This window comes from Aphelocoma coerulescens, chromosome 7 (assembly GCF_041296385.1).
Source record: "Aphelocoma coerulescens isolate FSJ_1873_10779 chromosome 7, UR_Acoe_1.0, whole genome shotgun sequence".
NCBI classification, from domain to species: domain Eukaryota; kingdom Metazoa; phylum Chordata; class Aves; order Passeriformes; family Corvidae; genus Aphelocoma; species Aphelocoma coerulescens.
The window spans coordinates 23159938-23175610 of NC_091021.1; the positions used below are offsets into that span (position 1 = coordinate 23159938).

At 37.2% G+C, this 15673-nt stretch overlaps 1 protein-coding gene across 3 annotated transcripts in view; it reads left to right on the forward strand.

Moving 5' to 3' along the window:
* The window catches only part of RBMS1 (RNA binding motif single stranded interacting protein 1), a 144047-nt gene that overhangs the window by 124255 nt on the left and 4119 nt on the right, over positions 1 to 15673 (forward strand). For 2 of the 3 annotated variants that reach the window (XM_069020831.1, XM_069020833.1), the window contains exons 7-13: positions 5591 to 5706; positions 6586 to 6635; positions 6726 to 6819; positions 10101 to 10151; positions 12252 to 12362; positions 13037 to 13117; positions 14363 to 14447. In XM_069020831.1, coding sequence (XP_068876932.1) covers positions 5591 to 5706; positions 6586 to 6635; positions 6726 to 6819; positions 10101 to 10151; positions 12252 to 12362; positions 13037 to 13117; positions 14363 to 14440 — 581 coding nt within the window. In that variant the 3' untranslated portion in view covers positions 14441 to 14447. The remainder of the gene's footprint in view (positions 1 to 5590; positions 5707 to 6585; positions 6636 to 6725; positions 6820 to 10100; positions 10152 to 12251; positions 12363 to 13036; positions 13118 to 14362; positions 14448 to 15673) is intronic. The other variant, XM_069020832.1, reaches the window with a different exon arrangement.

Below are 15673 nucleotides of genomic sequence, written 5' to 3' on the forward strand. Positions count from 1 at the left end.
TAAAGTAACTTTTGCATTTAGTTCCACTTTTCTCCTTAAAGAACTATTGCTTTCAGTTAAGAATGTAATATTTAAAGCTTTTCTATTCTCCTGTGAAATGTATGTGTCATGACGTGCGTTGGAGGACACAGACCAGACTGGTATAAAGAGCCAGGGTGTAGCAGATGAGCAGTGAGAGCAGAGCAGCAGCATACTTAGCCTTCCTCCCCTGAAGATGATACTCAATGCTCACTGTCTTTTAGTCTTGTGTTGGATCCCTAGTGATTGTAGAAATGATCTTGTGGGCAAAATCTTGAAAGGCATCTCCTCCCAGTCACAGTAGCATGTAGCTGTGTGATGATACATGAGAATAGTTATGTAAATAACTACCTAAAGCAGCTGTGCTACAGAACGTGTAAGGTATGTGTAAGTTTGACTGTATTTGTCTCTCTTCTATTTAAAATGAGAATACAGAAGTTAAAAAGTTGCAGAAGTTTTATGCCTGTTCTATAGGCTTTATGGATTATTTAATATTTCTTTTACTGAAAAAGAATTAAGGTGATTTTGGTTTCATGTGTGTAAGGTAGAGAGCATTTTTGCTTCAGGAATGGCTGGTTATGGTGATGATGCAAAAATCAAAAATTATCCATGACCCACCCCTCTCTTCCCACTTAGGATAAAGATATTGGTCACTCCAGTTCTGTTTTAGGGAGGAAATTGAGTGTGAGAGAGCCCTGCTCCTGCCTGTGTTCTTGACCAGGATAGGAAGAGGTCCACCAGGAATGATAGACCCTACTGTTTGAAATTACCTGGTCATGGACATCTCTCTAGTGCGGGTAGGAGTGAAAATGGAGCCCTGACATCGTTGCCTTCTGTCAGTCATATTTGAGTGTTTTCTGGTTTCTTACCTTTACAAAGTATCCAGCACTGAACATCCCTAGTGAATTTAAGCTGCTTGACCATAAATTCACTTTTCTTTCCATTATCTTTCACAGGTCCTTTAGAAAATACACATGAACCACAGCCTGAAAACTGCTGCTACAGGGTGTCAAGGGCTGCCAGTGCCAGTGTCACTCCTGGTTGTCACATTGAAGGCAGAGGGGCAAAAATTTCATTGCTTAGATCAAGACCCTGAGATTAGCTAAGGCACCAGCATTGTAGGTTTGATCCCTCTATGGGCCATTCACTTAAGATTTGGACTTGGAAGGGGCCCACAAAGATCATTAACTCTGAATATTTTGTGAAGTCCGTGAATTAGAGGGTTTAACTGCTTTAAAATTCATAATTTGCAATTGCTGCTTAGTTTTAAGAAGCAACATAGGAATAGAAAAGAAAAATGCTTCTTAAAACCTCTCAATATATCCTTCTGTGACAAATTATTAAACCTTGTATAAATTATTAAAACAGTGTAATCCTGAGCATTATGTTTAAGTGAAGACTAGGATAGTAAAGAGTATAATATTCTCCTTAAAGATACAAAGCTACCCTAATCTTAGGTTGCACAATTTCTTATTTAATTCCCACAGCCTTTGGCAAAAGTTTCTAGCTGTACAGGCTTGCTCTATCATTAAAGTGATGTTTTAATGTCAGAATTCATTAAGTCACATATGCTTTGCTCTAGAAAATGAGTAACAAAAGTCTCTAAAAGATGCAGTTTAATTGAAAACTGACTAAAAGAATAGTATTTTTCAACTCTCTTGTATTTTTTAGTAACTGAACGCAGGGTTTATTGAAAAGTTGATAAAATTAGCCATGTAAAGTCAAGGGTGTAAACACAAAACAAAGGACATCAGTTTTGTTCTTGCATTTATGTTATCACCTGGTAGCTATCTGGGTAGATGCTGAACAAAGACAAACTGAATTCTAATGTACAGATGTGCACAAGGTGTCTACAAGGAAGGCTTTACTCTCTGGATTCATATTGCATTCACATCTCTCTCCTTTAGAAACATTAGCCCTAGAGGAGGGTGATTCAGGGCAGGACGAGATGGTCAGCACTTTCCACACCCAAGTTTTAAAGCCATGACCTGCTGTTGAAGGCCAGGAAAGCTCATGGTTACGTAGCTGCAGCTCAACAGGATCTGCAAACCATTGGCAGTGCTGGTTTTCATTGTGTGTCAGAAGAGTGGGCATGTTAAACATAGGGTCCTAGCTGAAAAGCTGAACTCCACTCTAAGTTGTAGCCTTTTACATCAGGCACCTCTCAGCTGTGAATGCAGCTCTGAATATTTGTACACTGCCTTGGTTTTGTGCATAGAGGCAAGTCACTGAATGATTAATGATCTGCTTCATCACTGGGCTTGCATAGTTCCCAGCAATTAAACAATAAAAATGACTCTCCCTTCCTTCCTGGACTACAAAAGATTGCTTAACTGGTCTGTAGGACTTGTTGGAGCTTTTTGTTCAAATATATATCTGTTATATGCACACTCTTATGTGCAAGAGAGAGAATATGTTGCATATTTGTGAAAAATATGAGAAAAGGTAAGCTGAAGAAATAAAGTTCAGATCTAATTTTGGAGAGAGTAAGGTCTGTGTTCATTCTCTGGTGGGAGGGAGATCAGTAGGTCATACTTGGCTCCCAAGAAGGTTTATCTCCTTCTCATGACCCTCCCTCTGATGACCATCAGTCATTGTGTTGTTGCAGGAATGAACACGGTGCTATTTGGGTCACGTGTATGGAAGAGCATCCAAAAATTGCAGTTGGGCTTTCCACTGGAGCAGTCCCCACTGTCAGCTTTCAGATCTTGAACCAGGATCAGGGAAGGCCAGTGCTGAGCAGGCTGCTCACAGCAGCTGGTGCTATTAAGTAGATGGTCTGCACTGGGTTTTTTACGTGAGTTGGAGCATTCACAGCATTTGGCCTCTTTCATGGGTGCAGTGAGGAGCAAGGGAAGGTGGAAGGTCAGAGAAACAAGGGTTTCCATGGCTGGATCTGTGTTCTATAAGATGGAGCACTAACTTCTGTTAGATCACTAACTGATGGCTTTTTAAATGTTTGGGTTTCTTCACTGCTGCAGGTTTTGGATATTACATATGCAAAATCCAGTACATATGTATAATTCTTCTTTCATTTTTTCTTCTTCTTTAAATTTGTCAGAGTATTTTTACAATGCAACACAAAAGATCATTTAAAATATAGCTGTTTTCAGTTATTTACTGACAAAAAATTCAGATTTATTCTCAAAATAGGTTTTTATGAACATTTTATTCAAACAGTTGGACAGGTTTGCTCTGATTTTTTTTAAAAAAGATCTTTATGTTGAGACAATGATGGGAAATGCAAGCACAAATAATGCTTTCAGAAAAGTCTTTTACAATTCATTGTAGGGATTTTTAATGAAAGCATAATGCAGCTTTAAATAAAGCATTTACTACCTGTGAGTGCTATAATACAGAATGACAGGGCTAGAAACCTTTAGGGTTTTTCTGATGTCTTTCTGTACTGTTCTCATGCCAGTTTCTTTTGACTTCATCCAAAATTTTATAGTGTCTATTTTGGAAGTCACATATGCTCCCCACAAAACTAGATTTTTTGAAATAATGCATAAGTGACCAAAGATATTTAAATTGGGGAAGAGCTTTTTTTCATTTAAGGCAGTTAACTTCAGTATTTGGACCTCCTCCCTTACTGTCCAATGGATTTTAGTTTTTCTCACTGTGTAAAATCAATCAAAATAATTTCAGACCAGAATCTGACAAATTTACCCATACTGACTAGCCTAGTCTGAGATTACCTCCTCTTATTTCAAGAGAACTGTATGTGGACTAAAATGCTATGTGCTGTGACCAAGGTTATTGGGATAAAGCTTTTATAAACCAACATCAAACCATCCATCATCATATCAATATAGTACCTTTTTGCCCCAAATATGTTGAAACAGAAGTTGCTTCACATAACAGAAGACCCCAAAGCAAAACTCAGTTCTGGGAATGCCAAAAATCCCCTCAGAAATGCAAGGTTTGGAAGACACTATTTTCCAGTTTGTCTCCTACTTTAGGGTTTCTGTTATTTCCTTGTTCATTTACTCCTTTGTCCATAAATCTCTTATATTTTTCCAGTGTCATTAGCCTAACCTTTTCCTGGTTTATTTTATGACTGTAGGATTTTAATTTTCTATAGGATAATAGGTTTTAAATTAATTTGGTTGTCATGTTTAATGTTATAGTCTGACTCTGTAACAGCAACAGGTAGGGGAGGTGCAGGTCTCTGACCTGTGTGGTCGGTGCCGGAGATGAGACAGGGAACCACACACCAGTTCTGTCTCCCTTTTTCATAGAGAAGGCTGTCAAAAGGTGTGTCATTCAGGAAGTGGATATTTTTCCAGTAGAACCAGAGCCAGTGTTTTAGGTGTGACACCCAAAGCCAGGGATGACTTGGCCATTAATGATCATTTTGTGCCGAAGTTTTAAAAGTCAAGCTCTTTGCAAGGTTAAGCTTCTCTGAGGTTTTCAATACCAATCATCTTTTGCAAATGCAGGCAGGGTGAAGAGACGTCAGCACTCACCATGGTTATATTAATAGATTTTGTTGAAAATTTTTCTTGGGGTTGTTTTTTTGCAGGTGGCCTTCCCACCCCACATGTTTACTCTGCATTTGGAAACTTGTATGTTTTCAGGTCCAGCCATGTCTCATGAAGATATTTCCAAACAGAGAATGACTGGAGGAGTGTCATGGTAAAGCTTAGACAGCTCATGCACCAGGAATTATTGGCAGAGAAGGTTTTACATCCAAGTCATAACAGTGATTCCACCCTGTGATTAGGGAGGGTGTGGTGTGATGCAGCAGAGCTGTGCTTCAGCCATAGGTACTTGGAAACATGGAAGCTGGTAACAGGGAAAGAAAGACTACTATGCAAACCTTTCAATTGCTTCAATTCTGACATTAAAAATTGAAATAATGGTCAGGATTGTATTAGGAAAAATAATAATAACAGTAACAATAAAAAATAATAAAGTGTGGTGATACTGTTTCATGGCAGTATGCAAAAATCCAAAAAGTACAATCTTAAAGAATTTCTGGTTGCATTGGGTGTTCTTTATAGAGCAGAGATAAAATGGGAATTGACAGTTGTGGCATTTTCTCAGTGCAAGGTGTCAGGAGATAAAGGTGCCCACTCTCCCTTGCCAGCTGGAGTGAGTGGATGTACTGTGCCAGCTCTTCTGCCTGTTCTGGATGAGTAAAACACTTTTAAGTTTTGGGACATGACTGAAACCTCCAAGGGGTGGGGAGAATATGTTATAGACCTTTGGCCAGATTTTTTCTCCTCCTTCTTTAGATATACTTCCAAAGAGGCAAAGCTCAGAATTCTGGTGGCAGTTCTTGTTCATCCCCAGACCAAGACACACATACTCAGGATATACAGACCATGTTTCTTTCCAACAGGTTTTACAGCAGTAGTTTAAAATCAAAGATATAAGGCATTCCAGATGCTCTGTTTGTGTGTGGCAGCTGTCCTTGTGCTGTGCAGAGCAGGTGTTAATGCTGTAGTACAGCTCTGTGTTATTTAACTGTCATATTTGGAATATAACTTAAAACCATACCTCATTTGGAGAGTTGAACACCTGTGTATGAATGCTACTTCAACTAATTTTTCTTCTTTCTTCTCAGTTCCTGCAGAACCTTTATTGTGCAAGTTTGCCGATGGAGGACAGAAAAAGAGACAGAATCAGAATAAATACATACAGAATGGAAGAGCATGGCACAGAGAAGGCGAGGTGAGACTTGTAAGTCCTCCCTTCAAGCTTTAGTGTGGGTGTGCAATAATGAATACTTAGGAAAATGATAGGCATTGAGACTTCTTGGCTTGGGCCTTTGGCATATTAAAAATGTGCAAGCAACTCTTACCTGACAGTTTGTGTCTCTGTAAAAAAAACACTTAACTCTGTCTTTCTTCTGAGGAGAAAAAGCAAAATGTGAAATGCTGAGTCCTATCTCATTAAAGTGGACAATAAAATCTCCTTCAACTTGGTCAAATTATAAACTTCAGCTTTCTCCTATTATTAAACTACCAGAAACATAGCTGTGCTTACATGCAGTAAATAATCCTTTGATGTATGCAACACTAAAATGCACATCATTTTCACAAGATTAAAATAGTATACCACTGCCATGCAGCATTATTATTTTTAGTCAACAGTTGTTTTAATCTTTAATGTTTGAGATAATAGTTTTGCAGACTTACTGTGGTTAGCAAGCCTAGACACCTCATTTGTATTAGACAGGAAAATTCAAATGTGCCTTCTGAAAAACTGCACTCCCCATGCGTTCTTATAGTTCATATATTGTAGGCAACACCCTAACATAATCATCTGCATGCCCTGAATCTCAAATACACACATGTTCTTATAGCCAGGTGTTTAGTAGATTGCATTTTGTTCCTTATGATGGGAACATGGAAACTTGTATTCACAGTCAATATTGGTGATTCTCTTCACTATATAATTACTTCTGTCAATTAACCTTTCCTTGAGTTATGGCAATAAATTATTTCAATACAAATTTTCAGTTAAGATGAGACAATGAAAGAAAGAATAAGAGAAATAATTTACAATTAAAATTAATTTTGTCAACTCTCTGTTTTACACCTCTTTTTTTTTTTTAAGGCTGGAATGACACTCACATATGATCCAACCACCGCTGCTTTACAAAATGGGTATGTTGAATGGCACACTAAGAAAAAAAATGTTTGCATTATGAAAGATGCACAGAACTGGCATTTAATAAATATTTCTGCATTTTCTAGATTTTATCCATCACCCTACAGTATTACAGCAAACAGAATGATCACTCAGACATCTATTACGCCATATATTGCTTCTCCGGTTTCTACATACCAGGTTTGTATTTAGAACTTGGTAGCTGAAATGGTTCATTATATTTATTTATCAATTGTTGCATCTGGTTTTACAAGGTCTCCAATAATGCTTCATTTTAATGAAGTGGCCTCCTCATGCTGTACAGCATGAAAGTGACAGCCTGAAAACCTGAGTGTGTGTGTCAGGAAGCAAAGCGATTTAATGAGATCCTGGTGTCTTGCAAAACCAAGTCTCCAACTTGTGCTGATGGCTGAGGGATTTATAGCCACTTCTGCATTTTATGTGAGATTTTTTGTTGTCTCTCAGTCAAATTCTTTTAATGCCAACGGTATATCTAAAGAAATGATTCTTTATTTAAAACCTTCTTGATTTAATTAAATTCATTTTTAAAGATATTTTACCATGCATTTTGAGCTTTTCTCTGTTTTTTTTTTTCAGAAAGCCCAACAATAATGTCTTATGTAATTGTACTAAGAAGGGTACAGAAACATTCTTGACATTAGAGAAGGAAATTTGAAAAACAGAGCTCAGAGTTCAAATTACCTCAGCATTCAAATTCAGTGGTTTTATATGAGGAGTAAAGCATTTAATAGCCTAGCACAATATTTCTAAACCAAAGGGTACTTTATTTTGAACAGTAAATTAAAACATAAGTTGTTGACATTTTTGGTTTTAGAGCCCAGTCCAAAACTTTCTGAAGAGGGATTTTGATAGGTGCCATCTTGAGTCATCACAAGGGATATTGATATATAATTCAACACGTTGAGAAATTATATGGAACACTTTTAGTACTTTGATGTAGATCTCTTAGGAATCCTCAATTTTAGGGCATCATACATTTCAGTTTACAAACAACTTGCTTTAAATACAACTAGTATGGCAGTCTCAGATATGTGCTCTGTAATTACTGCTCAAGACCTGCCAATTATGCCAGTGTACGCTAAATGATGAGCTATTTTGGCATTTTACTGTTTAACACATAGATGGAGTAAACAGCAGTGACTCAGGTCATAAATAACTCAAACTCATTAAATTTAGAAAGTTCTTACTTCTATATGTCAGGGGAAGGAGAAGAGGCTGTTTATTTTCTAGCGAGGGAGACATGCTGAGCTTTCTAATGTCCTATGTGTGTGAATGAATATGGAAGGTGTCTAAGGGGGAGACAGGAGGCTAACAGAGGCACTGTGGGCCATTTTGTCAGCTGTCTCTTGCAGACATTTCCATGTAACCTTCAATTCCAAGTGAGGAGGATGAGGAAGAATTGTCTGATATTAGTCTGGAGATCTAATGCCACCTTGCACGAGCAAAGTGCTGGGTAGGAGTTAAAACAGTGTTCTCTGGTGTGGAGGGCAGCTGGATTATTTTTATATTAATTTCTGAGGTAACTTACGCAACACGATGTTTGCTCTCGGCAGACAGTGCTAGACTCTATTTTTCAGTATACTGAATCATTCTGCTTGGTACTGCATTACCTCAGAAATTACAGTAAGTTCTTAGCCAGAAAAGTATTTCAGCAAAATTATCTGCTATTCTGTATTAAAATATAAATTATTTATCAATATAAGACTCTCTGATATTCAGAATCCAGGTAAAAATTGGAAGTTGGCATGGAAACATACTGCTTAGCAATACAGTATTGTTTTTTGGGCTTATTGAGATAGGCAGACCACAATCCATTATGTTTCCAGAAATGTAGTTACCAGTATTTCAATATACATGGCATGGAGCTTAAATTATTGTGGATGGAGTTATTAATATCATTATGCTTTAAGTGACACAGTAATTGGAATTGAAATTAAATTGAAGTATTCTGTGTTGAGGAGGAAGGAGGTTCTTGGCCAGAAGAGTTTCACAATTTGAGTATTAGTCACATCTTCATTACTGATCCCTTCTCACTGAAACCTGCAGCTTTCTGTCTTCTACACAACAGAACATATCACACAAGCACGGGTTGTTATTTTTTTTTCTTTGAGGCATGGTGTAACCTGCTCCTAGATTTATTCTCATTCAGGTAAACAAATTTAATAAAGTTTTGGCTAGTGTTTGTTTCTGCAACCCCTGTGTAACCAAATGACTGCACTGAGCCAGTTACTATCATACTGTGAGATTAGCCAAAGCTTTAGTCAGGCTGTACCAGTAGTTTTGCCATTAAGATTTTGCCTGAGGAAAGGGAGTGTTCCAGTCTTTTTCATTCCATTTTTGAACTCCTGTTTGCTCTTTTCCTGACTGAAAAAGAAAAAAACAACAACTCTGATTTGAAAGTCAGTACCAAAAGGAGGGAAGAAATATTTTGATCTTCCAGAAAATACCTCACCTGGGTTTTTTTCAAGGCTATGTGTTTACCTGTCCTGTTCACAGGACTCTGGGAATGATGGTAGAGGCATTTAAAGGGCTTTAAATGTCCTACAGCAGTGGTGAGCCAGTTCTGTGTGCGGTGCAGGTCAGATTCCTGCCTTACCTTACACACCTGCAGCAGGTGGGGAGGAAACATTTTTGTCCTTATCTTTTGTATGCCTTTTGTCCTTACCTCTTGCATGCTTTTTCCAAGAGCTGTTGCAACCAGCTCTTTTTAACCAGGATAACAATATAACCTATTCATTTCCCATTTTATAATTCAATTTGTCATGCAAAGTTAGGCATTCTACTGCAACTGAAGTATTTGGGTGTTCACCGGTTTTGGAGAGAAAATGTGCTTGTTGCAAGAGCAGGAACTCTCATCAGAGCCTCCTCCTCTTCCTGTGCTTTGGGAATAACATACCATAATGTCTTGCAAAAGAACAGCTCTCCTAAATCTTCTTGTTTTTCCTGCAACAAGATTACAGCAGAATCCCTGATTTTTTTTTTTTTCAGTTGTGAAAATACAATAATTTATTTTATTCTGATCACACTAGAAAGCAGATGGTGCTATACCTTCTGAGATCCTGATTACTTCTCCCCAAAGACATTTCTGAGACAGAATGAGCCTCCTTTTTCAACATAGCAGAAATCTGTCATTCCTTTATTTGACCCCCTTTCATTGTATTTGATAAAGTTTCTGAAACCTGCACTAAAAACACTGTATTTTTTTCTGAAAGGTGTATGTGGTATATGGTCTCCAAATCTCGTCTCTGATTTACAGGTTACAAGGAATACATTTTTCATAGAAATCAATGTTGTTCCACAGAGTGAGTAATTGGATTAAAAAGCCAAAGTCAATAAAAAAGGGAGGAGGCATGTTAACAAGATTTAAATTATTACTATATCTAAGTTGGAGTATTCCAAGAATGTGTAAAATGAAGAATAAAATACCAACTTTGTTCTAGGTTCAGAGTCCTTCTTGGATGCAGCCTCAACCATATATAATGCAGCACCCAGTAAGTTTTTATGTTTCTTCATTGTTGTGCTTATCTATTATATAAACACTTTACATACTTCAAACAGCAGGAAGTATGTCAATTCCTGCCCAATTACTTCCATGGATCAAAATGAAAAGCGAAACAAAGACAGTAACCTGAATTGGGACCTCATTTTATTAGGAAAAAAAGAAAGCTACCTTCAGAGTATCAGTGTGATGAGGACCATTAGAGAAAAATTCCAAGAGGAAACTTAGTGGTGTTGGGTTTTTTTTGGTTTTGTTTTATTTTTTTACTGTAAATGGAAAGTACTTTGCAAATACCAAATGTTTTACATACTGTCTACCTTTCAGGACCTGAAATTGGAGACCCAATGTTTTAGAATAGGTCTACAATAGTTCAGACTGGATAATTTGTGAAACACAGATGGATGTAGCGATATAAATTACTTTATGGGCACTCACTTGAGAAAACCTGCATAGCTTGTTCTGGCTTCACCACTCATGAGTAATGCTAGTCTCCCTACACTTTTGGCTGTGGCATTGGTACCAGACTGTCAGGCATTCTAATCTCTACTCTCCCATGATATTTTGCTTCTTGTCTATGTCATTTGCCAATTAAGTACCATTATATCTGAGAATTAGTGGGTTTCTTGGGATGAACATTACTAATAATAACAGGCACTTTAATACATGCACTCCCATAGTTAACAAACAGGTCTGTTTCCAGATATAGAAAGGATATTGTCTTGACGTTAATTAACCTCTCCATGCAGATTATAAAATGTAAATCTTCTTGGCATAACATTTTCTTCTTGGGCACGCAGAGAAGGTGATGTTGAACCAGAACACCCTCTCACACACTTAATTGTTATTGTATTTGTGGTTTTTGATGTTAAATACACATAGAGCAGGTTTAAACTTCTTTCTCTATCAACACAGATTTTCATAAAACAACATCCTGCAAATAATGCTGTGAAAAACAAGAGCTGATATATTGTAATGCTATAAGGTGTATTAGTTTCACAGGTACACAAGATGGATTTTACAGTTGAAAGTACAGACCTAGATTCTAGACTGAAGTTCAGTTTTGGTCTGTGCAAAGACGGGTGCTGTCTTGCTCATTTGCTTTTCAGAGAAGCCTGCAGTCTACAGACAGGAAATTCTTTCAGTGTTTGATGTGCCTGTGACTCATTTCATCTACACTGATCACATGGTTGTTTTTCCAAGTATATTATATACTTTTTTTTTCTTTTTAAGGATTAGTTATTGATTCAAAATACTTGTTTTCAGTACACTGCAATTATTTCTGTTAGTACTGAGCCTCCACTAATTTTAATCAACACCTGCTGCAAGCATAAGTCATACAAAGTATTTGGAGATGTGTTTTTGTGGAACATGATTGGTAAAATGAAATTTCTTGATAATCTTCCATTTCAGTTACCTCTGAAAACCTTATGAGTGTGCCCTCCGTATTTAGAAATCTGAAGCGTTTAAAAGTTTAGAGTATGATTTTTATGACCTTAACAAAATGGTGCAGAAGCAATAGAAATGTCATCAGAGCAGCTGGTATTTAGACAAAGAATCAGCATTGCTAAGTCACTCTTCTGAAATGTGTCTGTAATGAAACCAGCCACTAAGCAGGGCAGCTGTCTCCTGTGTGAACATTGTGTGTGATGGGTAGAATTCTCCTGACACAAATGTTCCTCATCCAAAGCCACCATTCCTAAAGAGGAGATAAAAGTTTCTTACTAAAGCATGAAATTCCAAAGCTTAAGCTAAGTGAATCTGTACCAGGTAACATGTGCAAATTTTTGCTTTCAAGTCAGCATCTGGTTAAACTCATATTTTACAAAGCATTTTCAGCAGGTCTCTCAAGTGCATTGTGCATCAGTTGAATGCACAATGGGAAGTCAAAGCAAGTCTTCCACCTTGAGCATCTACAGATACTCAAGTAAAATATTCAGAATGCCCCAGACCTGCTTTTCGAGTCAGTGCCTGGGATTAAGGAGAGTTTTTGTGGTATATCCCCTCATAAGGACAGTCCGTACTTAGACTCTCAAATCAAAAATGAAATTAAAATCTCAGTTCTGCAACAATTTTTGTTTCTCTGTTTTAACAGGGTGCTGTTCTGACTCCCTCCATGGACCACACCATGTCACTACAGCCTGCATCAATGATAAGCCCTCTGACACAGCAGATGAGTCATCTTTCATTAGGCAGTACTGGAACAGTATGTAGCAATTTGATACAAAATAGAACTTACCCAAGTAGAAAATACCGCGCGTAGATCACAGTATGCCTGTGCAGCTTGCATGTGGAAAAAAGTAATCCTGTAAGTCATCTCATGTCCAGTGAATTATTAGGAACTGTCTCCATTTTGAAATCATATTCAGCAGCTTTTATTCAGCCTATTAACTGATCAGAAATTGGAAATGAGTAAATAAAAATAGACCAAAACAAATGAAAGGAATCCAGGAGGTAACTTCAGAGTTGCATCCAAAAGATTTAAAACAGTTAGTTTTACTCTTTATACTCCTTTCTGCAACTCTATTCTCTTAAATTGTGGAACAGAAGTTAAATCAGAAGAAATTCAGGCTAGCTTCTAAACTGCAAGACCCTTCTTTTCTGACCAGATTGGGTTAAAAGAAGAAAATATGATGATTTGGGTTAACAGAGAAGGAAAAGTCCTGTACATACTCTTTGAAGTCTAAATTTGAATTTTCTCAAAACAGATACATGACTTTTCTGGAAAGCCTATTGATTTCAGACGCAAAAGTCTTTCTCTCATGTATATTGCTTTAGGGAAACAGCCAGTATCTGTTGAATAATACCATGACAGATATTTTGAATACCTTTAAACTTGTATTGGACTTGACCTCAATATAATGGACTCTGTCTTTCTAGTACATGCCAGCCACAACAGCTATGCAAGGAGCCTACATCCCCCAGTACACACATGTCCAGACAGCAGCGGTTCCTGTTGAGGTCAGTATATTTATAAAAGAAATATTAATATGATATTAGTTTTTTTTTTTGCTAGGAAAATTCATTCTTAAAGGCAAATATTGTAACTGTGAATGTACTGTGAATGCCATATGTATTAAAACTATAAAATGTTATTATTCTCAACTAATATAGCCAGTATTGCAACAAGAAATGGCCTGTACTTATGGCAGTACAGTACTTGGATCAATCTTCTCTATGAGCATAGCTCAGGCAAACTTCGTGTTTTGTCAAACCTAACTCAAATAGTAACAAGCCAGGGAGTGTATTGTAGTTTTGATCTTTCACTTAGTTTACCTTTGAGCAAAATTCTCTGCCAACAGACCTTGATTGTAATTTTTTGCAGAGTCCTGATTTGACCCTGGCATCTCAGGATACTGTGCATGTTTGTCTAATAAATCTCTCCATCAAAGAGGAGTTGATTAGTTTAGTTGGAGAGCATAACATAAGTAAACAAAATAATTTATCTACTATTTTGACTTACCTTACACTCTTTCATTGGTCAGTGCTTCTCTAAGGAGGTAGACATGGTATGCTGCAGCTCATGTATTCAGAATGACTGCCAGACAGTCTCTTCCAGAACCTATAAGAAAAAAAACATTTAATTCATTTAATTCAAAGTCTATTTATTCAGAAACTCCAGAATTTGTTTAAATCAGTTTGGTGCATCTGCCCATGTGGGTTGGAGAAATACTTTTGGTAATTACCTGATTGCTCTGTCTGCCAGAGCACTCTCAGATGAATTAATTGCCTGGTTTCTGGGGAGCCTGGTGCAAAGTCCCATCTACAATTCTTTGTGTTGCCTAGTGCCAATCCCATCACAGTACTCATAGTGTTTCTGTGGTAAGTAGAGCTCATTCTTCTCACTCCCCTTCAAAAGGAGAGGGACAGAATGCTCTTTTATATCTGCAGATAGAAAATATTCTAGCAGTTATTTGCTCTCTCTGTCTTATTGATTTTAATAATGTCAAAAGTTTGGGTTTTTTTTTTTAATTATCATCAAAGCAGCTGAGAAAATACAAGGTTTGCATGATCATTTTATTTCTCAGTTTGATGAAATATAAATCAAGGTAAAGTTAACACCTCAAATTTGGAATACCTCACTTGAGAAATGTGAGGAAGATTTTAGATTTGAAGACTGTTAATTGCATGAGTCAAATGGAAATATGGATTGCAGGTAATGCTGCTTGATTTTGTCTCATGGCTTGTCTTCCTTTTTATTTGCAGGAAGCCAGTGGTCAGCAACAGGTCACAGTAGAGACATCCAGTGACCATTCTCCATACACGTATCAGCAAAATAAGTAACTGTGAGGTAGGGGCTCATCCTGTCTCATGAAAGATGTGAATTCAAAGATACTTTATTTCATAACTTACAGTACTCTGTAGTGAATTTTTTTTATGTCATATAAATAATACTGATGATAATATCTGGGGACAGTGAAGCTGATTTGAACTCGGCCAGAGTCAAAAGCCAGGGAAGGAAACATGGGATCCAGAAGTGAATTAATGAATTCTGAGTAATATTGTTTTAATAATTTCCCTATACCGTAACTGGATTATGTTCAATTTTAATTTGTTCATTTTAGCAGCATGCTGTATACAGAATAACAATGAATTAATGCAAAAATACAAGAATCAAAATGCTAAAGGGAGCTGTACTGATAGACATATCATGCTCTAGTTTTGTGGTACATGTAAGATTAGAAGCAGCTTTGTGGCTGCCTTACAGACCATGGGCAGGGAAGCGGTCTGGTAGAAATCCATACTGATCTTTTCTCCTGAAGATTTCCCTGCTCATCCTTTTTTTCTAGGAAAAAGCTGTTTGGTCCAGAATTTTGTCAATTTTTAATCCATGTCCTCATTTGGCTCTAATTCCAGAGTTTTACTTTCCTACTCCAGGTTTCCTCTGGTTCTGCTTGCATGACCTTTTTTACTAGCAAATCATTAGCTTTACCTGAACTTACTTCATAAAAAATTCTTTTGCTTTCTGTACATTTCTGTCCCCAAAATGTTACTTGCACTAACTGTTCCCTTCTCCATGACCCATGTTTTAAAATCCTGGAATTTAGTTCCTCCTTAACTCATCATTTTTTTAAGTGCTTTGTAAGCTACATAATTTTTTACATCACATTTTCTAAGACCTCACACTGAAAAATTCAATTCAGCTGCAATAATGTGCTGGAGGCACATGTTAGAAGGGTTTTTCTACAGCCCTTGTGGCATTTATTTGATACGGAAAAGTCGAAATCAGTTATGTGCTACAGTTGTGTGATATCTCTCTAAAATGTATTGATCCAACAAAACACACATTTTGGCATTAGCTTTGATCCTGCAGGTCTGCTGTGCTGTTTGACAACAGTACTCTCATCCCCATTATTGGCATAACAGCTTCTTATACGGAAAGATTGAAACAAACCAATGGGGAAACTTGGCAAATTCAACAGATGGCAGAGCCTGCATAGCACAGCATATGACCTGTGTTATTCCTGTAGTCGGGCCAAATGCTGGCATCTAGAGGAAGCCCACATCCTTGATTTG